Genomic DNA, 25,359 nt, shown 5'->3' on the forward strand with positions numbered 1-25,359 from the left:
AAAAAAAAAAAGCTATGTCCTTAAACACTTGGAAATGCTGTACTTTGTATAAATACATGAATTCACCTAAGCAACTCAATCACAAGATGAGGAATCTTTTATTACAAAGCAGCTGAAGGTTTTACCACCTAAAATGCTTACTCTATTACCCTAGAGCCTCCAATTTCAGTTTCTTTATGACTTTTCTCGTAAGTCACAAGCTTCCAGGTAGAAAAGTAATCAGGGAAAATGTTTGCCCCCAAATAATTTACTCGTGCTTAAGACCATTCCTTATTGGTTTTCTTCCCCTAAATGTGCATGCACCAACATAATCTAACAGCTTGAAGCCATATCAAATAATTGCTCAAAGTAGAGAACATAAATTCAATTCACTATAGGGACTCACCACCTGACCGTTTTAATTTACTTAAATGTGCCCCTGAATTAAGTCAAAGCAGAACTTTTGCACAGCCTTCTCTTCTGCCTTAGGTGTACTTCTACCACCACCAGTTGAGCCTCTGCTAGCAAGATTTAGTAAAGAAGAGTTATTATTAGACACTGGATATTCAGTACAGAAGAGATATTCTACATATTCTAATGCAGCTACAGCCTCCTCACAAGATACGAGTTTAAGTTTATATTAAATTTAGCATAAATTTCCATTTTAAGGAAAGAGATAAACATATTAAGCCACTCTAATGGGGAAGTTAAGGGGGCAGGGACAAAGAAACAACGAATCAGAACCTGCCCCCCTGCCCTACTGCACTGCCGCTGCCTGACTATCAACACGGGGCCTGGCCGTCATGTAGGGGCTTTCCTAGTTCCACTCATTACCAGCTGGTCCACAACACGTATAGTGCCTGTGCATGTCAGAGACAGCCTCCCCAAGGCACAAGGTGTGAAATAAATAGTCTAAGACTGTACCTGCTGGAGGATGAAGTTTTTTTTAACAGACAAATAAATAAAAAGACATGTATTGGTTGAGAAGAAAAAAAAATCACATCACATACTTTGGGATGTAACAGAGAAAGGGTTAGATAGTATGATAAAAGCTTCATTATTTTATGTATACTGTCCTCTCCTGGAAAAAGAAGTGGTCCAAATTCTTGATTAAGGCTAATTATGAAAAAAATCAGCTTTGTCTTGTGAAGTGAGAAAGACAATGAAAGCCTGATTGAAAGACTATCACTCAAACTGATGGCCTACAGAGACCCCGTGCCTCCTCTCCAGTTGCTCCAAGACGAATATTATGAAAAAAGCATCTCAGCGGCATTTAGGTTCTTTCAGTGAATTTATGCCTCCTCAGTAAGGCAAAAGGATACATTAAACAACAAGCATGTGCCTGTGATCTAAGCAACTATAATTTATCTACCTTTTTCCTCTTGTCTTAATCACTCCCGAAGAAAAAGTACCAAACAACCAGTGAAGGAATAGGCATAACGGATGGTAGTTTCAGCGGAAAATTCTGATTATGAACTTATGTTTACTTATTTATTGGGATATATATTCTAAAATCTATTCTATACTTTTTCTGAAAACAGACTACATAACCCTCAAGATTGACAACCCTCAAGATTGACAAGGTTCACTCATGACAAATTTTAAAGATTAAAAAAATGGGGCAAATGTCTTCTTACAAATCATTCATTCACTTTGTATGTATACTATAGTAAACGAAAAAAGGTATGAACATCAACCTCAGGGCTCCGACAGCCATGGTCTCACATGATTCTCTATCTATTTGCAGGTTTGCTTTGAGGGATCTAAAGCATCTAGCATGCCATGACATTACAATTCTTCCCCCACTTCCACCACACTTTGCAGCATTTTAAGAAATCAACTTCAAAGTTTTCACTCAAAAGGCAGTATCCTGAAGTTATAAAATCAGCATTAAAGATAGCTAGACATATTGCATTAAAGTTCTGAAAGGGTTTCCAGTGTTTGTACAGGAAAAATTAACTTGGGCTCTAAAGCACTAAGAAAAACATAGCTTATTATATACCTAATTACTGTTTTTTATTAGGATTTTGTTATATACATATAGAATATATGTATTTTCACAACAGATTTTCTGATGCAAATTCAATGTTTATCTAATAATTGAAAATTTGTTCATGAACATATCTGAATCTAAAATTCTAGACCCAATCGTGAAATAAAAGTAATGAAATATCTGGTCCTTACTATCTTGATTTACTCCCCTAATAAACACAGATTAATGAATTAATTCATTAATCTGAGGTTAATTTAGTTATATTTCAACATCTGGCTTCTTCAATATTTGTATATAGTCTCATTTCATGATAAATAAGTCTTTTTTCATGACAAACGTATTTTGTAAAAAGAAAAACAAAGTAAAACTGAGATAAAGGGAAAGCATCTACTTTCATATAAAGGCACCCATTACGAAGTCACAGCACTGTTCTTTTGAAATGTCAGTATTTCAGTTGTATTGCTACAGATACTTCACAAACAATGATTGACTATTTCTGTCTTCTTCAGGAGCTTTAAAACTCAAAACTCAAAAAACAAAACAAAACAAAACAAAAAAACAAAAAAAGCTCAGCCTTGTATGTATTAGAAATTAGGCAATGTATTGACTTAGTGTTTGATTTGTGACCCTAAAAAGGCAGATTAAAAACAGACACTTTATTAAGGAATATCCACTCGCTACTGAGAATTGACCCATAGACAGGGAGTCTTCTATTTCACCTCAGTACATATATTCCCAGAAAACTGATCAGAGTTTCCTTTAGGAAGCGTTCTAACAGGCAGTTTCATGCCTTTTATTGATGACTTTCCATCAATAAAATCAAATATATGATATAAAAGGAAGAACAAAGCTGTAAATCTCAAACAATTTAAAAGAGTAAAACCACGTTCCATACAAAACGGCATGAATGCAGCACACACACAGATTAAACAATGTGCCATGAGATAGACGGCACATAAAGGTATAAGCCAATTGTGTCATAAATTCAAAAGAAATGTGAAAAAACAAAGCAATCCAGAGTAATCTGTTCCATCCTCCATCTCCATTGTGAGGAGAGTGGCCATTTCCTTTTGCTTTACGTTTCCATGTGGAAGGATCTCCTTAGAGTAACTTCCCAGCCTGCTGGCCCCTTACTCACTCCTCCCCAGGACAAGAAAAAAGACTTTGCTGAGCAGTGAGGTTTGCAGAAGAAAGGGCCATGCACAGAGGGCTTAGCTCTCTGGGTTCCCTATACTATGCACACATCTGGCTCTACTCCTTAGTGCTAAAAGACAGATGGGGCAATGCACACAAGGAGAGGCCAGCAGTTGCTTAATATTGTCAATCACTGCCTTACTACCAAAGTGCCAAAGGACTACTAACACACCTACTTGGGTGATAAACCAAAAGACACTTTCCTCAACCTTTCCTTTAACAGTAATAAAGCCACTTCTTCTCCAGCTTGATTCTTGTGCCTATTTGACAAGTGCTTCCAAACTGGGTGAGGGAAAGGATATATTATCAATCACACCCCTGTATCGATTAGTTTTTGCTGCATAACAAATCACCCAAAACTCAGCAGCTTAAAACAATACCATTTATTAGCTCATGATCATGAATGTCAGCTGGATATTTCTGGCCTGAGCCAACTTGGCTCATCTCTGCTGGGCTTGCTCACGGGTTGGTTGTCTGCTGGCAGACTGGCTGGCAGCCATCTGGGCTAAGACGTCCTCACTCTTATGTCTAGCAGTTCATTCCATGTGTCTCTCCTCGTCCAGCAGACTAACCCAGGCTCATTCACATGATGGTGATAGTAAATTCCCAAGATCAGCAAGAGAGGACAAACTCCAATACATCAACAATCCTCAAGTATCTGGTTGTGCTGTATTTGCTAACTGTTCCATTGATCGAAATACATCTCCCAGCCAAGCCTTGAGTAAATGAGAGAGGGGACTCATCAAGGATGTGGACACAGGGTGAGAAATTATTGTGCTATTTCTGAAAACGATCTATCAGACAGTGGCTGTCTAAAATAAAATGATTACAAATTGTTTGACACTCTTTCTGTTGAGAGGTATGATCTGTGTCTCTGCCCCTGAAACTGTGCAAGCTAGTGCCCACTGTGACTACACAGAGTACAGCAGAAGTGGCATGCCATATGCTTTCCCAGACTACTTCAGGCTTCCTCCTCACCCTCTTAGAACACGGGTTGCCAGGATGTTACTTTCCTCTCCAAACCTAGTTGTAATACTGTGAAACACCCAAACTTATTGTACTCTAAGTTTGAGGTTGTAGGGGGCAGGGGTTGTCAGGCAGTACAGCAAGAATAACTGGAACATAGACCAATCACAGCATTTGCCTCCCTTCATAATTAGCCGAATTTTTTTTTTTCAAGCTGAACAAAGTCAGTACCAGGAGAAGTCTGACAACCAATAATTTTGTTTGCCTTTCTGGGATTTAGGAAAAGTATTTATTTAGAAGTATTTTTAAATGATTAGCACAGAATATTCAGACAAAATTTTCTTTTTTTTTGAGACGGAGTCTGGCTCTGTCGCTTGGGCTGAAGTGCAGTGGCCGGATCTCAGCTCACTGCAAGCTCCGCCTCCCGGGTTTATGCCATTCTCCTGACTCAGCCTCCCAAGTAGCTGGGACTACAGGCGCCCGCCACCTCGCCCGGCTAGTTTTTTTTTTTTTTTTTTTTTTTTTTTTTTTTTGTATTTTTTAGTAGAGATGGGGTTTCACAGTGTTAAGCCAGGATGGTCTCGATCTCCTGACCTCGTGATCCGCCCGTCTTGGCCTCCCAAAGTGCTGGGATTACAGGCTTGAGCCACCGCGCCCAGCTCAGACAAAATTTTCTAATAAAGCAGAAGCTTTATTTCTCAAAAAAACCTCTCAACTGTACATAATTACTTCTGTGATCATTAATTCATCCAACAAATATATATAAGGTGTTCAACACTATTTTTTTTTTTTTTTTGAGACAGAGTCTTGCTCTGTCACCCAGGCTGGAGTGCAGTGGTGCAATCTCGGCTCACTGCAACCTCCACCTCCCAAGTTCAAGTGATTCTCCTGCCTCAGCCTCTTGAGTGGCTGGGATTACAGGCACGTGCCGCCATGTACAGCTAATTTTTGTATTTTTAGTAGAGTTGGGTTTCACCATGTTGGTCAGGCTGGTCTCGAACTCCTGACCTCGTGATCTGCCCGCCTTGGCCTCCCAAAGTGCTGGGATTACAGGCGTTGAGCCATGGTACCCAGCCTATGTTCGACGCTATTTTAGTTGCTGGTCATTTAGTAATGAACCAGGCTAAGGCTCTGTCCTTACAGAGCATGTATTTGATGAAAGGCTAAAGACAACAAACAAATAACTATACTGAAAAAAGCAAATATTTATTGAGTGTTCACTATGTACCAGGCACTACTACAAGTGCTTTAGATACTAATACATAATCTACACCTCAAGACAACCTATGCAATTGGTCCTATAGTTATTCTCATTTCAAAATGAAGAAATGGAGGCACAGAGAATGAAGTAATTTGCTGTCTTTTGTTTAGACACTGGAAATCATCACATGATAAACCAACAAGACTTGCAAAAGTAGGCTCATGGGTATGCCCCAAATAATGGACAAGGAAAAAAGAGCCTGCCTTTATATGCACTTACACACCTACTGTGTCAGGTATTACACTAGGCTCTTGACATGGTAATGTGAACAAGACAACCTCTCTCGTCCATAGTTCGCTCAGGTATATGCACATCTGAAATAACAGTTTCTTCATAGCGTATATTTCTCTGTGCTATTCTTCTTTTAGAAGACAGAATCCCTGCAACTTGTACCATATGTTCTCCACTGTCTAAACTGCCACCAAATGCCTGTGATATTAATTTTAAAAATTGGTTTCCAAAAGCTTCCAGTTCACAACACTAGATGTAAAATCCCCAAATACAAAAACATAAATATTATCAGACCAACAAACCTTAACAAAGTAGGAGAAGTATCATTTTACATTACCTAAACATTTGTATGTGTTTCTATATTTTATCTTCTCTATTGAAGCAAATGTTTTACCATCTTCTGTTTTAATACCTCTCTTAAAGACACTAACCTTAGGGATACGTAGTTTTCAAGTGAGTTCCAGACTTAATTTGTCTCTTTTACAAAAAGAGAGAGAAGTTACTGGGGTTTCTTTTCCTTTCCACTTCCTGGGTACACAATTGGCTCAAGGGATACTGTGCCTTTTTCAAGGTAAGAGTTTTTGCCAATGACAATCTATGCTTTCACTAGGCAGCTGCTAGAAAAGGAGGCAAAATATACTTCCTACAAAATGGCAAATTTTGTCTTCTTTTCTACGCTACAAGAAGCCAACTTTTAGCTTCTTTAATTTGGAGAGAACACAAGATGGTGTATCCATTGCTTTAAACTCCCTTCTGCCAGAAGGCAGCAGCTCCCAATGACCACCTATGAGTCAGTTCTCTACACAAGATGAAATTTCCTGCTCTTACCACTAATGTATTCCTTTTCTCTCCAAAGCAAAGGATACTCTTAAATACCAGGGTGTTCCCACTACCACAAATTTCAATATAATTTCACTGTGGGAACAAATGGTAACAAACACCATATGAAATCCATTCATGAAGATATATTAATCCTAATTGGAAAAGAACTGAGTGTTTAATATTTATTCTCCACGGATACTGCAAGAATCAGGGGACAAGACATTTGTGCTTAGAACTTAAACTTCAAAATTTAAAACCAAAGTTGTTTTCTTATCCTTATAATAAAGTTATCCTGAATTATTTTCCTAAAATCCTCAAGAGTAATATTGATTAAATCATTCCAAAATGTTCAGCTGTAAGTTCTGTAATGAAAACAATATTAAACCTACTCTCATTTTTAAAAAGTGTTTTATTAACTTTATAGCTAGAGTGAATTTGTCTTGTAAAAAGAAAGCACTAAAGACTCATGAGTTATCATTCAGACTAAATACTAATCATTCCTTAAAATGGTGATCTTAAAACTGAGGCACACCACTAGCTGGATAGCTCTGATCAGCTGCCATATACTGTAAAAGGAGTTTTCCTAACAACTTTGGCAGGGGTTATAATCATTTACCTTTGGTTATATCATACATAGTTTGCATGAGTACTTTTATTCCCATATTTTGTGTATGAAATCATTTAACTTAAGTAGCACTATCCCATTCAACTTCAATTCATATTAAAACTTTCTCTTCAAGGCATTTCTCTAATAATTAAACATTCTTATAAAAACGGACAATCCCAACACATGGCATACAAAACTGTGTAGTTGGGCAAACTAAAATGGAAACTTTATTTATTTATTTTTCAGATGGGATCTCACTCTGTCACCTGAGGCTGGAGCACAGTGGCTCAACCTCGGCTCACCGTAACCTCCGGCTCCCAGGCTCAAGTGATTTTCCTACCTCAACCTCCTGTGCTGGGACCACAGGCATGCGCCATCACATCTGGCTAATTTTTCGTATTTTTGGTAGAGACGGGGTTTCACATGTTGACCAGGCTGGTCTCAAACTGATGAGCTCAGGTGATCCCCCCCGCCTCAGCCTCCCAAAGTGCTGGGATTACAGGCGTGAGCCATTGCGCCCAGCCAGAAATTAAATTATTTAAGAACTACAGAATGCTGGAAATGGGAAGAACCATGGAATTCATCCAATTCAATCCTATCATTTTAAAGGTGAGAAACCTCGAGCCCTAGATGGTTACTCTCTGAATCATGATTTTATTTTTTTTTTTTTTTACATCAGCTGCATAGTTTGACCAAATTAACTAAATAATAATTTTCAAAGGGCATTCTTCTGCTAGGGCTAGTCAGGAAGATCTCAGTGGCATCTGAGAGTGCCAGGATTCTGGGCTACCCATCTCCTCTTCAACCAGATCAGGTCTCATTTCACCGGTACCATCTTTGGGGTTCAGCATAACATTTCCTTTGAAGACGAAATGCCACTGTTATAAGAAAAATAAATGTGCACACTTTGGATACTTCAGTCAACTCTTTTTTTTTTCTTTCTTTTTTTAGGTCTAAACATAATTTTTTTCATTCTAACAATCCCAATAGCACCATGGGATGGTGAGGCAGGCAGGGGTAGGAAGAGGTTCAGATCTATGGTCCTCAAAAAACCTAGAGGACTCAAGAGGATAACCAGACTGTGGCTGGGGTGCACAAAGCCCTGAGTCATCATCTTACATTTTCCAAACTAATCAACCATGAGTCAAGAGGAGCAGGGACATCAGGGTTGTGCCGTGGGCGCCACAGCTCCCAAGCACTGACAGCACTGTCATTTTTATAAGAGACACTGAAAACCCCGTGTGGCGCTCATATACCCACTTTAGAAAACTCTGCACCTAGGCTAGTATGAGCAGACCTCATCTGACTGTGTTTTTCTTGTTGTTGTTGTTTTGTTTTTTTTACCTTTCACATAGAATATTTCACTTCCACAGTCAAAAATCATGTCTAAAGAAAGTTAAAAAAAACCTGTTTTACCTAACAAGTGTATCACATTCCAATCACTTAAATACACTGGAAGAGAAGCAACATTTCTCAAAATAAGACTGAAGTACAGGTCTACTCCTTTTATTGAATAAATATTACTCCAAAAGTTATTAATTTAAAACCAATTATTTATATTTTGCTTTTTTATCATAAACATTTTGTTAAAGAAAATAACCCTTAGAGGATCTTTTTTCATACAGGATTCCCTTAAAGACCTACAGGACTTTAAAAAGATCTATAGAATATAGTAAGGCAAATATTTATTTAGCAAACTCCTAAAAAGTTTTTCCAAGGTAAAGATGTTAAGTGATCTTTAAAAATATTTATAAATTACATTACATTATAAAACAATCTGAAATGCAAAGCTTAAAGTTTAAAAATAAAGCAAGGAAACATATTCTTATGCCTCAAGACACAAGTATCTAAACTATTCTACTATAAATACATGTTTTAGTATTCTGAACTTCTTTACAAGGACTCAAGAAAAATACTCACAGTTACTTATTACTCCTCCTAGCGGATCGCCTTTAAAGTCAAATTCAATATCCATATATTTGCCCTGCCAAAGAAAGATTCTGTGAATTTTCTAGTTCATCTCAAAATACTCACTCAGTGTACTTCTTAGAGAATAGCAGACTAAGCCTTTATTTTTCTACATTTGTTTAAATGTAACTAAGAAAGACACAGTTTATATAACCAAGATGCAAAACAACATGCCTCCATAAATAATTCATACTAAATACCCCGTTAGTTCAAAGCTAATATAACCCACTGCTAATTTAGGAACAAATCTTCTCAGCCACCATGTGACTTTTCCATTTCAGATTATCTTTCAAACTACTGGAGGATATGTACTCAATTCAAAAATAAAAACAGAAGAAAAAGAAGTCGTCTGTGTATATAGACTGGTTGGGAAGATAGTCTTTTTTTATTTGCAGAATATGTTTTAAGCCATTGCTAGGAACTTGAAACATATCAATAAATGAAACGTTCAGAGATCTGTTTTTATAACGACTCAAATCAAATGCAAGATTATGTGTTATGAACAGGTCAGAAGCACACTGATCATTATTCCTTTTTTTGGCTTTTCACCCAGATTATAATAGCAATATATAACACAGGGTTCATTTTACACTTTATAGACAGTATCTTAAACACACAGACACACACACGGAGTTTAATATTCTGATTGTTAATACAAGATTATGTGTTATGAACAGGTCAGAAGCACACTGATCATTATTCCTTTTTTTGGCTTTTCACCCAGATTATAATAGCAATATATAACACAGGGTTCATTTTACACTTTATAGACAGTATCTTAAACACACAGACATACACACGGAGTTTAATATTCTGATTGTTAAAGAACTGGTCTATAATTGCCTAAAGAGTAACAAGTATAACAGAGTAACTGTGACAGATGTTTCTTGTTTGGAAAAGTGTGTGTGGTTCTAATAAGTAAAGTCTTTAGTTTTGTTTCATATCCTAAGAATTACTTTAACTCATTAATTTTCAAATGAGGGTAAGGGAGAAGAAATACAATCACATGGAACTCAGTCAACAATGCAATTTGTGCCTTTGTATCAGCTTACCCATGCTCTTGCACCTTCTCTTTTTTCATCATCATGGGTCATCTACCCTTTTAGGTCTGCACTTATTCATAAGGATATGTCTGTCAACCACTTCTTTAAAGCTGAAGTAGGCACAAGCGAAAGCACGGCATGGCTCCTGCCTTCAAGGAGCTTACTGTCTAGTGGGGGAATTGAGACAGGTCAACCGGACACTCCAGTCTAGGAGGATATGTCCTACAGTGGGTCCTGGTGCTATGCCAAAGAAGCAGGAACAAAGGGAGAGCAGGAAATCTGCCCCACCTTAACTGCAAAGTATCAGCAGAAGTGAGGTGGGCAAGGAGGTGGGAGACCAGGAAGGAGTAGGCGTTAAGAATTGGCAACCATGAGGATGAGTGGGAAACAAGGCTGGAGAGGGAAGTTGGAGCACATGATTACTTTGAGATATTCTCATCACAAAAAAGCCCTGTCCTTAAAGGCTCCTAAACAAGGATGTCATGATCAAACCTGCCTATTTACAAGATTTCCCTGGCTAGTATGGAATGAACAGGAAAGAAGCAAGAGTACATGTAGCTGACAGGAGGTGGCTACAGTGATTAGTGGAGAAATGTTGGTGGCTTTAAGTAGAAGTAGTCAAAGAGAAAAAGTAAACAGAATTGAGAGCTACCCGGAGAGTCACAGTAACAGGCCCAGGTTGGATGCAGGAGATGAGAGAGGATAACAAAAAAAATTCAGTCCTGTGGCCCAGGCCACTGAGTGGACAGGGAGGACCTCCAAGAAGGTGGGAGACCAAGGAGGCAAAGCAGCTACAAAGGAGGGGAAGAATGGTTACTCTGTCAAAGGAGTCAGAGGTTGACCACGTAAGAGGGGATCCTTTTGATAGAAGGTGGTCCCTGGCCACATGAGGCGACAGAATCTAGAGCCTAGGTAAAAGGAGCGTACATAGACATACGTATAGGCCAGGCACCAGGAAGCAGGATTAACTCAGTTTGAAGACCTGTATGATGACGATGGTGATTTCTGAGAAGTAGGCGTAACATCAAGAGCTGAGAGTAAAAAAATAGGAGGTTTGAGGAGAGTAGAATAAACACTGGAGAGAATGGAAAAGGATGCCAACCAGGGATAAACCAACTAGTGGCCAGCCCTGAGAATTCGGTTGATAGTGGAATGACATTCTTCCCACTAAGCCACTTCCTGATTACTCGCCAAAAGCTGGGTTCTGATCACGTTACTAGTCCACTCAGAAATAACTCATAGCTCAATTTGTCAAACTACAGCTGCTGTGGTGGGGAGGGGACCCTGTGAGGCATCTCCATGGGAACACTGGTTCAAAATGTGAGCTACGATGAGCAAGCATTAACTAGAACACGGCAGGGTCTATCAGACTACTCTGTGAAGAGGTCAAGGATTTCATTCCAGGTTAACTAGACCAACAAAGACTGGTTTGCAAGTCAAAGAAATTGCAATTTCCCCGGAGCACAAGTACATAAACCACTGTTATGTACAGTAGTAACTTTAAATACAGCAGAGTCCTGCTATAAAATTAAAACATAGGTATATTACTAGTCAAGTCACAGACCACAAAGCAGAGAAACTGCTAAAAACTGGGCATGAAATGATTTAGCCTATAATCAGGTATTAATCTCATATCCTAATACCCAAGTTATAATAGGATTTCTCTGAAGTTACTTAATAAACCAAATCACCTGCCAAGCCTTTCACTAGATTTCAAATATCACTAAGAAGTAACAGCCTTTTAAGTAATACGGGTTTCTACATTTTTATGGTCTATAGACTAAATATATTTGCAAATATTAAATACTGTGTGTGCATATAATTTGCAAACAGCAAAAATAAAATCTGTATCACATAAAGGAGCTTGATCATTAGAATTACTTCTATCACCCACACTTCACTTCTAATTCTATTTATGTAATGAGATTAGCCATGTTACCACAACAGGAAAAGGCACGGATCAAATCAGTTATAACAACTTAAGGGGCTAATCTGACGGAAAAAATTCACAGCCTTGGAATTAGGAACCTTACTTAGCCTGCTGTTTTCTAAACCATCAAAACTATCTCCACCTGAGGTCACTGTCCTGCCTTAAGCACAAAATAACCTTAAGGAGGAAAGAGCTAAATGGGATCTAAAAGAAGGTGGAGAAAGGTCAGGAAGGGTCTCAAGTAAGAAGGCATAAAAGATCATCAAAATTGTCCCTGATGGCAATCAGTAATGTATGTGAGAAGACGGTTCATAAAACAAACGATCTTTTATTATAAAAATGTATACATCAATTTCAAAACACCACCATCAGACTCAACATTTCCTGCAGCTGCATTCAGGCAGCTGTGTCTCTGTAAAGGGCAGAGGCACCAAAGAGCATGGCCCGGCTGGAGGAGCCCACTGCGTCAACATGCAAGGCACAGGCCAGGGAGTAGTGGGGGATGAAGCTGGGAAGATGGACCCTGTCTAGCATTTTCCAACTCAATCAAGCTCAAAACACCAAACAGATTTGGTTTTTATTATTCAGTTCTACTCTACAGCCCCACACTCACCCCACACGCTTGCATTTATTGCCAAGCCTACAGACTTCACCTCTATTTAATTTTAAAATACATCCCATCCTTTCTGGACCCACTAAATAAGGGACAAGGGCTACGGTGCACCCTAACCCTAAACTTGAGACCCAGTTTACCTTTCTCTTAATTTCTGATTCTTGATTTCTAAATACCAAACTCAGATAAGTAAAGTGTTACTCTAAATAGCCTCATTTAAATTGCTTAAGGGATTTTATGATAGAAGACGTCAAGAAAACATGATAAAAATAGCTTGTTACTCCAAAAAGAATTCAAAAGGAAAATTCCAGAAACCAAGAGTCCTTATAGAACTTTGAGTCTTAATAGAGATGATGTTCCTCTTATTTTAAAAATGTGTGTATTAAGAAATATTAAACATCTACTGGTTGTTTAAACATACATGAGCTAAATATTAGTGTTAACACTTATGCTTATACAAATACTTACAAATCTAGAGGAGTTGTCATTCCTTACAGTTTTGGCATTTCCAAAAGCTAGTAGGAAAGAAACAGACGTATGGTTAAAAAAATAATAATAATCTCAAGCAGAAAGATAAAGCAAATACAGCATTTGAAACCTATGATTTCTGGAAAATACAACTTGTGGCAATGATATTTCTGTCCAAAACTTCCACAGAAATATACTTAACAGAAGTCTTAGTAAGTTGCTAAAGCTTCCATGTCTTACAAGTTCATAGAAAAAAAAAAATCATTCCTATGATTCATGGAATTCAAGTATTACTGTAAACTTAACCTTATCTAATTCAACACCTTTTAACACTTTTACAGAGTAGTCAATTGAGTGACCAGGAAGCAAGGCTTCATGCTCTTCTAGGATTATCATCACTGAGTAAGGTTATTTCAGAGATTACTTATCATTATCAAAGGCTTTATGGAACTTGAAGTTTCCAGATCATGGGGAAAGGCATGTGAACCTTTAAATTGTTTAATTAATTTTAAAATAAAGCTATTTAAATATTATTAATTATATAGCTCTGGAATATAGGAAGAGTAAGATATTTGGAAACAATAGTCATTTCTAATAGGCTAAAAGTGCTTTCATCAGTTTATGTATATCAGACCTAGGTGAAACTTTCCAAACAACGAAGAGAAACAATTTGGCCCATAATGCAAAATAACAAATGTTCCAATCTTAGCTGTTTCCTGGAGACAAATCCCTCACAAGACTCCCTTTTAAATGAGGGCATTTAAGAACCCCAAGCTGACGCTGCCCCAGGCACAGTGCTCCTGTTTAACACAGGGAACAGCACGGAGTCATAGAGTAAAAGGATTGTTTCACCAAGCCTGTGCACAAGATAGGAGCAAATTAACCTGGGCCATGGTAGTAGAAGATTAAGCAGCCTAAACGTAAGTCGTATAAGTAGAGGAGATCCCTGTTTGATGCTCTGGAAGCCCCGCCCTGCCCATCTTTACCATTTCAAACTTGAATGTGCAAACTAATGACATGAGGCTAAAGTGCAGACTCAGGTTCAATGGGTCTGGGAAGGGGCATGAGATCCTTCATTTCTACCAAGTCTCCCACCTGCCCGGTCTATTACTGGGATCCAGGGCCCACACGGCAGCTAGCATGATAATGTGGTGAACAGAAATAAACTTTTGGGGTCAGAGGCTACGCATCAAATCTCTGGAGGTCTCCATAACTTCTTCAAATTAAACAGGGAGCAGATTAGACTACTGAGTGTTCAAATGAGACCTGTGGGCTAAAATCTGGACTGACTTTTGAAAGCAGTCACCTGATCAAGGAGAGAGGGTGTATGTTTACATATGTTAACTCTGGTAATTTAGCAGCCACACCTGATGCACTGTATTTTATATGGGGTGGCTTTTTTGTGTTTTGTTTGTTTGTTTGTTTGTTTTTTTGTTTTTTTTTTTTTTGAGACGGAGTCTCGCGCTGTGTCACCCAGGCTGGAGTGCAGTGGCGCGATCTCGGCTCACTGCAAGCTCCGCATCCCAGGTTCACGCCATTCTCCTGCCTCAGCCTCCGAGTAGCTGGGACTACAGGCGCCCGCCACCACGCCCAGCTAGTTTTTTTTTTGTATTTTTAGTAGAGACGGGGTTTCACCATGTTAGCCAGGATGGTCTCGATCTCCTGACCTCGTGATCCACCCGCCTCGGCCTCCCAAAGTGCTGGGATTACAGGCTTGAGCCACCGCGCCCGGCTTTGTGTTTTTGATTCTTTAAAAAATAGTTGCTCAAGCTCGGTTAAGACAACATTTACAAAGTCAACACAGGCAAAGTTCTTTGCCTTAGAGATGCTGCTTGGGCTGAGTATGGTTTGGTAGGTCCCCGGCAGCAAATTCTGTCTTCAACAGAAGATGAGCTGAGATGCTATACAGAGTGAAGAAATCTGCACACTAAAAATATTCAAAAAAGGATGCTTGCTGGAGAGGTTCCCGTGCTCATCCCATGTCCACCACCAGTTAAAAGGCTTTCATGAATGCAACCTTGATAATGGTGTGTATTGACCTAGTTATCATGAAGACTATGACATTTCTTGTGTTTTCACAGGCTAGTCTTTTGTGGTGGGTGTGAACATGCAGGGCTGCCAAGTTAGCTAACTTGCACAGCCCCAAGTCCAACTAGAGATGTTGATGCATAAAGGACAGTTTATTGTGGCTTGAAGGTCAGGGGCAAGTGAAGGAATTGCTTCAAAGAAACTTTATTCAGGGTGCTATTTGCAAGCCATAAACCATCTTTTCATCAAACAAATCTGAGTTGCACATTACTAAACACAACCCTAAACACTAAAGTCTTTTATTGTGAGCCACAGAATAAAAAGCAAGTGTTCCATTATAGAACACTTGAGACACATTCCTCAATTGGCTTTTTTTAAGTTCATTGTTCTAAATGTTCATTTACAGTAGCAGCTCTAGCTAAAAAGTAAAGCATTCCCATAAAAGATAATGCATGCCCACAGTAGACATTTCTTCCATTTCCTGCACTGGAGCCTAGTTCCAAATACCACTGAATAAAGAGCCAGATTCTGGTCACAGATGCAGGCTACAGCAATCTTCAGCATTTCTCCTTTACATCACAGCATTCTTAAAATAAGCATATACAGAAATACAGCAAATGTATAGCACCCTAACTTAAAAGCAAAAGGCAATAAACAAAAAGCCAAATATTGGAACAATAAAGTTGAGAGATACCGCTTTCCATAATAGCTTTGTTATTAAGATACTGAAATGGAGGAAAGATCAAAAACAGCATAATAGATGATTTGCCTTATTTCTCTCTTATGCTACTAACTGGGGATACAGATGCATGATGTGTCCTTGTAATGGTGAAACTGAAGCATGGGAAGTGTGTCTCGGGGTCACAGTGAATACTCACTGTTCGGGAGCCTCTCTGAAAGGGCAGGAGAGGCTGAGCCTGAGTACAAACGACAACAGGGCAGGGTTTTAACCCTTCATACTGGGAAAAAGCAGTTCTGCTTTAATCCATGTTGAATCTCATCCTTCCATGACTTGGACCAAAAGATTCCACCAAACTACTTATCTAGGCTAGAGATTCTAATCGGGGTGGTTCTGACTCCCCAGGGGACATCTGACAATGTCTGGAGATACTTTCAACTGTAACAACTAGGGGCAGGGGTGCAACTGGCAGCTAACAGAGGTCAGAGGCGCACAGGACAGGCCATCCTACAATGCACAGGACATCCTCCCACAGCAACATGTAAGCAGTCCAACAGTGCTGAGGCTGAGAAACCTTACTCCACCACAACAAATATGTGAAGTGACAGTAGACATGCTTACAAGATAAAGCATTTTTTTTGAGACAGTCTCCCTTTGTCACTTACAATATAAAACAAGTTTGCTTGTTTTTTTTCTTTCTTTCTTTGAGACACAGTCTTCCTCTGTTGCCCAGGCTGGAATGCAGTGGCGTGATCTCGGCTCACTGCAACCTCCGCCTCCCAGGCTCAAGCGATTCTCACATTTCAACCTCCCAAAGAGGTGGGATTACAGGCGTGTGCCACCACGCCCGGCTAAGTTTTATATTTTTAGTAGAGAAGGGGTTTCATCATGTTGGCAAGGCTAGTCTCGAACTCCTGGCCTCAAGTGATCCACCCACCTTGGCCTCCCAAAGAGCTGGGATTACAGGTACGAGCCATTGTGCCCAGCCATAAAGCAAGTTTAATGGCTTGCCATCAATAGGGAAGACTTTGATGTACTGTTTCTAATGCCAAGGTAGTTCACACTGATGCTGTATGCCATTCTCCCTGGCATTAAGGAAACTCGTTTCTGGTTTTGTTTTCTGATGATGTTATGGGCTGAATGCTTATCTCCCCGCAAAATTCATATGCTGAAGCCCTAACCCTCAAAAAGCTAGCACTGGGACGGGGGGCTTGTGGGAAGGAATCAAGGTGAGCTGTGGTCCTGACGGGTGAGGCCCTCAGGATGGAACTGGTGGTCTTACGAGAAGAGATTCGAGAGAGCTTGCTCTCATCTCTCCCGACTCAAGCACAATGAAAAGGTCACGTGAGCATACAGCAAGATGGCAGCCACATATAAGCCAAGAAAAGAGGCCTCAGAATAAAACCTTCCTGGACAGCAAGTTGATCTTGAACTTCTAGCTTCTAGAGGTTTGAGAAAATAAGTTTCTGTTGTTTAAGCCACCCCGTCTGTGCACTTTGTTATGGCAGCCCAAGCTGACTAAGACAGAGAACTAAATAGAGAATTTGTGCACTCTCCAGTCAGGTTTAGACTTTCTATGGCCCTGGAAAAAATGGGTCCTTAAGTGTTTCTCTGGGTGAGCCCTCATTTCTCTAACAACAAAAACAATCAGCCACAGGTGTTATCCTGAATAATAAAAGAGCACTGCACCATCACATGCAAATAATTGGTTGATTATTTTTAATCAAAATCTAAGTAATTCAAATAAAAATTGAGTGGGGAAGTGATTGTTAAGTGAGGAAGCTCATTTTACATTAGTAAACTATTCTGCTAAACACTTAGGCCAAGAGGTTCTAGAACACGGCTTATTTGCTCCTCAGGTCTTGGCCTGAATCTCTTCTTCCTTCCTCTTCCCTCCCAGAACACCTCCCAGCAGACCAGGTACTCAAAGCACCCGTATAACTGAATCTACTGTTCATGTCACACCGACTGCATGTACATAACACATCCTACCTTCCAGGACAGGGTTGGACTGTAAAAGCTGTTCTTTAACTTGATTAACTTCTGCTCCTTTTCCACAAACAGCTGCCACATAGGACATGACAAGCTTGCTGGCCTCTGTGGATGAAAATAAGCCATATTAATCAATAACAGAGAAATTTAAAAAATCTTTTTGGGGAGGAGGAAATGTGGGGGAGAAGACCCAATAATGGCATTTTCAAATGTCTTTATTCCTAGAGAAGTAAATAATGTTTTGGAAACCTTTTAAATATTTGTGCTTTCTATTTAGTGACATGTCATTAATTCAGACATAATAAACACTGTGTTTAAAGTTTATCACTGGGCTGTTAAAAAACTGCTTAGTAACATGACCAACAAAATATCAGAATTATCTTCTTAAAGCAGTCATTTATATGCAATTACTATATTATATACTGATAAGCCAAAAATAACTTGGTAACCAGGGTATCTTTACCAAACGTATTTTTAAAGTTTAGAAGACTGCTCTTCTTCAAAGATATGTTCCAATTCATATGTTCCAAGTCATTTGCTCGGCCAGGTGCAGCGGCTCCCACCTGTAATCCCAGCAACTTTGGGAGGCTGAGGCAGGTGGATCATGAGGTCAGGAGTTTGAGACCAGTCTGACCAATATGTTAAAACCCCATCTCTTCTAAAATACAAAAATAAGCCGGGCATGGTGGTGCGCACCTGTAGTCCCAGCTATTTGGGAGGCTGAGGCAGAAAGAGAGCTTGAACCCGAGAGGCGGAGGTTTCAGTGAGCCGAGATCGTGCCACTGCACTCCAGCCTTGGTGACAGAGACTCTGTCTCAAAAAAAAAAAAAACACCAAAAACCAAAAAACTGGTTTGCTCATAATTAGACCAAATTCATAATTCTTCAACTTAATTCAAAAACTAAGCAGCCAATGTAAGGATTTAATAAGAAAAAAACACAGCCTTTTACAGGCATGGTAGTCTTAATAGGCTTCACTAGCAATCCTATTACAAAAGCTGCTAAAGAATAGGCCACAGGAGGCAAAGGATAAAACCACCTAAAATTTTTTTAGCTCAAACTGGGGAGGTGGACAAATCATGTCTTTGGTGGTTTTATCCTTTCCCTACCAGTCCGTGTCCCTCTCTCAGCATCTGCCTACTAGCTTCTGATTCTTTTAACACTGAATTCTAAGGAATGTTAATAGATATTTAAGGAAAATGAGGTCCACAGGGGATGTGGAGCCACAGCGAGTCAGATGCAGTGAAACCACTTTCTTTATCAAAAGGCTTCTCAGAGCTTTTAATATGATCATGTACACTGGTGAACTCTAAAAAAGGATCTAGAATGCTCTGTTTCCCTAATTTATTTGCTATGGAATCTGTTTTCTATAGGGCTGTCCTAATTGGTAGTTCCATAACCAGGACCCAGAAAATGCTTGACTATTTTATGTTGGCAGAAGAAAACATATTCCCTGGTCTGGGTAGTTGAGGTAAGGAAACCAGTCTCTCCAAATCCTGCTTTGTCTCAAGTCTTTGCTTTACTGCCACTGTCAGTGGGCAGGTGAGCCTCCTCCAAGTTGGAGGAAGGGTCTCTCTGCCTACAGGTGTAATGAGGCAATCTTAACTGTCTCACAGGAGACTTGCAGATGGATTCCGGTCCCATCTCCCACCATTGGGAAAATAATACATGAACAACTGGAACGCCACTTTAAGCACATTGCCCGACGTGTTCCTTAGGGCTTTTGCGCAACCTAAAACCATCAACCAATAGGAGCCACTGAAGACCAAGAATCTATGCAGGTCACATAAAGTTCTCAAGTCCTAAGGTGTCTGTTTCTGGAGTACTGGCAAATACATTTCCGTTTTTCAAGGGGGAAGGAAACAATCTCATGGAGCACAGAACTATGGTGGGACATTAGGTACGTCTTCAATGGTTGGAGGTAACTCTCTCCAATTTGCTTCCTGGGTAATGAAAAGGAATCCAAATAGGTTATCTGGTCATCCGTGTGGTTGATTTCTGCTGTCTCCCTTTAAAGACTGTAACTGAGAAACAACCATCTTTCCATCTCTGCAGTACCCTTCTTTCACAGGGCACTCACTGTCCACATAACACAACCTCCAACGCTTAAAGTTCCTCAACTACATTTTCCATTATTCTCATGGTTTAACTAGAAAAAAGTGGGTGCATTATACATAGATAATCCTATTAAACCATTCAGGCTGTCCTGAGCCATCACTTACAGACAAAGACTTTATATACTACCATATTTCATTTCACTCCTGGGGGACACATTGCCCTCTACCCTCCAGTCCGAAGTATAGCTCTTCTCTGCTCACTTCAGGATACTTTCTAGGCTCTCTTTCAATTCAGGTGAGGCTGTCCTCCTAGCAGATTCCTAACATCCGTTGCTATCTAGTCTCCAGCCCTGGGGCAGCTCTCTTCAATCACCCACGCATCCAACTCTGCAGTCTGGCCCTGGAAGCAATCCCCTCCAGGCCTGCTTTCTCATCTTTCTGCTTTCTCAGCTGCATTCTCTGTTCCCCATCCCCACCTGAACTCTCACATATATTATGTATATGCTTCTTTCTTGACATAAATTTCTGGCCTGTCTATCCATTGTAATACCAGGAGACTGAAAACATTTATCAGCAAAGTAACTGCCTTAGACAGTGGCAAATATACAAACATACTAAGGCGCACACACGCAAATACACAATCACACATTTTAAATGAAAAGTTTTCTTTTAGGTAAACTGACAAAAAATATATAAAGTTTAGGTCAGGCTCTTTTGTTTATTCTAGTAATTATAGACCTTACTGTGGCCAAACCTCAAAACCTCAAAATTCACATTCATGGCTACAACGAGTCCTCTGAAAACCTGTTCTGGTCCAGGATGAACTTAGAAGACAACTGCTTTAGCAGGGTGGTGGTGGTGGGGTAGGGGGTGGCGATCAGCCAACCAAGAATGAGAATCTTTTGGTGGCTACTAGAATTGATTTGACCTCTCAGAGACCTTTTTAATGGCCAGAACAAGATGGGATCAAGTTCTCTCAGGGTCAAATGTGTTTGAAAATGGCACCAGGAGCAGATCTCCTGGAATTTGGGTCAGGCTTACATCATTTGGCTGTTAAAGTATATATAAACGCATAATATCTCCTGGCATATAAAGATGGATTAATTTAAACTGAAATTAAGAATCACTTTATGAACTTTAAAACCTATTTAAGCAATTCAAATAAAATTTTTAAATATAGTTTGAGGATAAAGTTCAAGTTGTTTAATAATTTATTTCCAAGTTGTTAAAAATATCTTCAGATTCTTAACCATTTTCAGGAATTGTACGACTGGGCTCATCTTAATAAGTCATTTTTGGAAGCTGGTATTAACAGTATTTTCTCCAGAAAAATCACACTATTTAAAAGAGACAACTCCTATAATTTTTTTTTCCTGACATAATACTTGACCTTTAACTCAAGTAGTTCATTACACAGGCACTACTTTAGAGAAATTAATAAACCAGTAAGAATGAATTACAAGGTCCAACATAGTTTAAGGAACTGTTTTCATAATATTTTACCACGCTGGAAACCGGAAATAACAGTTATCTCATGAGACTTTGTACTTCATTTCCCTTTGACTCTTTGGTGCTAAAGTTCAAATGAATTTGAATCTGTATTCAAATATTATATACTTACACAAATCAAATCTTTACATGATAAGCTCTATAACGAAAAACTATTTCTGAGAAGAATAAAAAATTGAGTATCATCCACCATATTTCAAAGTCTGGTTTTTGAATTATGTTGACTGTTAAATATAAGAATATTGTCATTTAAAATAGACAAAATGTAACAGTATTGTTTAGAATCAATTCTTGGTTCATCATTTTCTCTAACTCATAGATACTTTACATATGTAAACTTACGTACATATATATATTTTATATATATATGTTTGAATGTAACTTGAATCTTAAAATTCATCAACGACTGGACTAACAAAATATATGAAGTCTTTGGGGTCAAAATCTCTTCTCATCAGAAAATGGCAGAACATTTAGGGTTTAACACATATTCCTCACTAATGGACAAAGTGCCTGTTACAAAATACTTCTGGATCAGAGTATCTAGATCAGAATTAATTTCTACAAACAATGCAAGGATGACAGTTTAAATCTGTGAGGATTTTAAAGTCCTGTAAGGGTAAGAATAACTAATTGAATTCTGTATTCTCTGACACCTTGCACTGTACTGTGAATAATATGTATTATCATGTAATTATCACATAACATAGAATCAGATACATTCATACATAATAATCTTTTTAATGAAAAAAAGCTCTGTGAAGTAGTGGAAGGTGAATGAGAAAGGGAAAAGAATTCAAGGAAAGACAATTGTGATGATGATAAAAGGATGGGAATCTCACGCCTAAGATACCTAAACCTATGTATGTTAACGGAGCAGGCTCCACATGGATTCAATCACTGTGTCAGGGGAAAAAAGGCATGATAACAGGCAAGGCTTATTCTGCACTTTTTTCACAGAGCTTCTAATAAATTCATCCAGGAATAACAGGTCTCTATGGATAAATTCATAGATACAGGCAATATCACATATGTCGCATATTGATCTACAGGTCATATGGCATATAGAGAGGGCCATACATTTATTCATACACATGTATTTATCTACTTCTTCACCCCTCCATTCCTCTAGTTAAGACACCAAAGTTTTTTCTAGGAATTGAGCTTTTGTAGGTCTGGTGGTTCGGAGCCCTAAACCAGAGTTTAGGGCTAAAGAGTAAATGCCTAAATCAATGAGGCCACGTTTGTGTGCAACAAAACAAGCACTCTGTAGCTTGGAGAAGCCACCTTTTAGCAGTCCGGAGTCTGCTGTGCTGCAAAATAACCCAGCTCCTGCACATCCAAATGGATCTAACAGCAGTGAACTGTTCCAGAGTACTAAACGCATGGGCCCTGCAATGAGAGATGCAGTCTTTGCTATAAGGGAAGTCACAACTGGTGATGTTTTTACTGAAACAAGCCTGTATGTCATCCTCTTCTGAAAGAGGGCCACAAAATCTCTGATAATTTATATAAAACACACAGATAGAAAGGGGTCTTTCTCACACAGGGGAGAAACAAAACAAAAGCTCACTACATTTTGGCCTTGACGTCATGTATCTATTCTGCTTCAATGTGGGCATTTTCAACACTGTGAAATGCTCACCAATGTTTAGGCTACAGTAAGTCAGTGGCATCTCTGTCACTGTCTAGTTGGAGAACCACTGCAGATATGTAAGGTCATTTGGGGTTTAGAACCAAAGGTCTTAATGAGCAAGGCAGGCTTCATAACTCTTCTAGCAGATGGCTGAAGAGTTCCTAGAAACTGAAGTAACTGTAAAATTAGAAACCAAATAATTATGTTTCCTAATGTTGGGATCATCTTCTCAGGCTCAGAGATTTACTCTGACGTCCCTGGAAAAATGTAGTTTTGATAGTTCCCTCATATTCTGCCTCCCTGCCCCCATCAGTGCTTGAAAAGTTCTCCACAAACCATTTGTATCCATGGGAGTGAATTGTGAGTTCAACGCCTAAAAATACTTGGGCACTTTTATGAGGTCTGATGAATTTTTTATTTAGCACAGCAGTAATGAATTAAATAGCACCCCAAAGCACTCAAAAGAGTTCATGCCTCTCCCTAAGTGGCCACGTTATATAACTCTGCAGCTTAAGAGTGTCTCCAATGTTTAAGACCAATAACATCATCATCTGCCAAGAAGGGTTTACGACCCAGTTAAGTTAATTACTTCTTATAAAATAAGCCCTCTAATACTACATGGTGGTTCTATACAAACTATTAAGTAAAGACTTTTATTGAAAGGAGATATTATATCTCAAGCACATAGCACATTCCAGGCCTTCAATAAATGTTAATTGTCGTCTTTATTTACTAAAACAAAATTTTCAATAAACACATGTACACAAAAACAATTTTAGTGCATAAGATGATATGACATTTCAAAATGGCCTGGCATCCCTCTTCTGCTCAAAACTGAGATGAAACCCCCACTCCAAATTCCTTGTACAACTGTATACTGAAATGTATATATTATCTTCTATCATTTTATTTTCCTGTAAGTAATCTCCACAAAACAGAGACTTTAAACACACACATTCTTGGCTTTACTCAATTGATAGACTAAAGACAATTAAAACCATCAGAAAATATTAAGCAGTTTTTGTATCACTGCTTTAAAAAAGAAAGAAAATAGAGTAAGTCAGCAAACCACTGTTATGTCTACAGTGGAGTGAGAGGTGAAGAAGCTGTTGGGCTCTATAAGTGAAAAGGACTCAAGGGCTAGGTGCTACCAAGCATGTAGCTAAGTGGGTATTCAAAAGGAACCACTGCCAGGAGCAGTATCCACCTCCTGGCACCAGGCGTCTTAGTGATAACAGACAGCTGAAGCACCCAAGACGGGTTCATCACGGGGTCCAAGAAGCACAGAGGCTCAAAAACAACACAAATGCTTTGAGTGACTTCTAGGCAGTGTTACTCAAAGTATGGTCCAAGGACCAGCACGATTCAATGTTGGTCAATCCACAGACTATTACTGATCTACACATGCAAGTAGGCTTTTAAAAGTTTCTGTAGTAATTTAGTTGGTTGTTTTGCCTGTTGAAACTAAAAGAAAAAATTAAGGTTTAAATGCTCTATTTTGTCTATTATTTCATTTTTCTAGTAATGATGAACATGAGATTTGGAACTGGTGCTTCACTGCAGATTTGGGAAGCAATGCTCTAGGGTCTCTGTTGTACCCTCCTCCAGCCTCCTCCCTGAAGCAGCACCTAATTCTATGTGCTGGAAACACAATGGCCCTACCAGAGGAAAGGATGACAAGCCCTGGGAAGCACTGTCCATTTTCCAGCTTATGACAAAGGGCAACGGGATCCCCAGAAGGACTAAGTCCAGGGAAGATGACAAGGAGAAGAGGATTTCATGTGGTGATTTGGGCACTGAAACTAATAGGACAAATTGTCAAGCAGAAAAATATCAAGAGACGATTACAAAAAAGAAGAATGAACTCCATTCTACTACTAGAGTTCTACCAGAGAAATAGGGTAGTGTTTATTTTTTTCCTAAGAAAAATGGATGCCAATCCTCTGAAACAGCACTAGCAACCTCCACTCAGTTTTTCAGTAAGCAAGATACATGAGCCCACCAGGAGATGGAATCTGGCTCCAGGAGGAAGTAGTAGTGTTAACAACTCTCTGAGAAGGCGGATGTCACATACTGACATAGCTAATTAGTGGATGTGCTGTCTTCTCAGAACACATGTTCCAGAGGAGACGAAGAATTGGCCAAGACCCATCAAACCAATGACCGCAACCCACTTCTGATGACTCATTTAGGAACGAACTGATACAATTAGAATATCCTAAAAAAATCATTAGTCACAAAGAAGGCTGACTAAAAAGCTAAAGAATATAAGGATGAAAGAGGCTTAGGAATATTTTCTTTTCTTCTTCCAAGTGAAAATAAAAATGAAGCAATATGAAGTGAATATGTGTGCTTGTAAATAGAGTCAAACAGGACGGGGGGAG

General features: G+C 39.1%; 1 protein-coding gene across 5 annotated transcripts in view; it reads right to left on the minus strand.

Moving 5' to 3' along the window:
- Positions 1-25,359, minus strand: part of MYO1B (myosin IB) — a 182,253-nt gene that overhangs the window by 66,322 nt on the left and 90,572 nt on the right. For all 5 annotated transcript variants that reach the window (XM_050751697.1, XM_050751695.1, XM_050751696.1 and 2 more), the window contains exons 5-7: positions 17,775-17,879; positions 13,076-13,122; positions 8,974-9,037 (exon numbers count right to left, since the gene is read on the minus strand). In XM_050751697.1, coding sequence (XP_050607654.1) covers positions 8,974-9,037; positions 13,076-13,122; positions 17,775-17,879 — 216 coding nt within the window. The remainder of the gene's footprint in view (positions 1-8,973; positions 9,038-13,075; positions 13,123-17,774; positions 17,880-25,359) is intronic.

Source organism: Macaca thibetana, chromosome 12 (genome assembly GCF_024542745.1).
Source record: "Macaca thibetana thibetana isolate TM-01 chromosome 12, ASM2454274v1, whole genome shotgun sequence".
Classification (NCBI taxonomy): Eukaryota; Metazoa; Chordata; class Mammalia; order Primates; family Cercopithecidae; genus Macaca; species Macaca thibetana.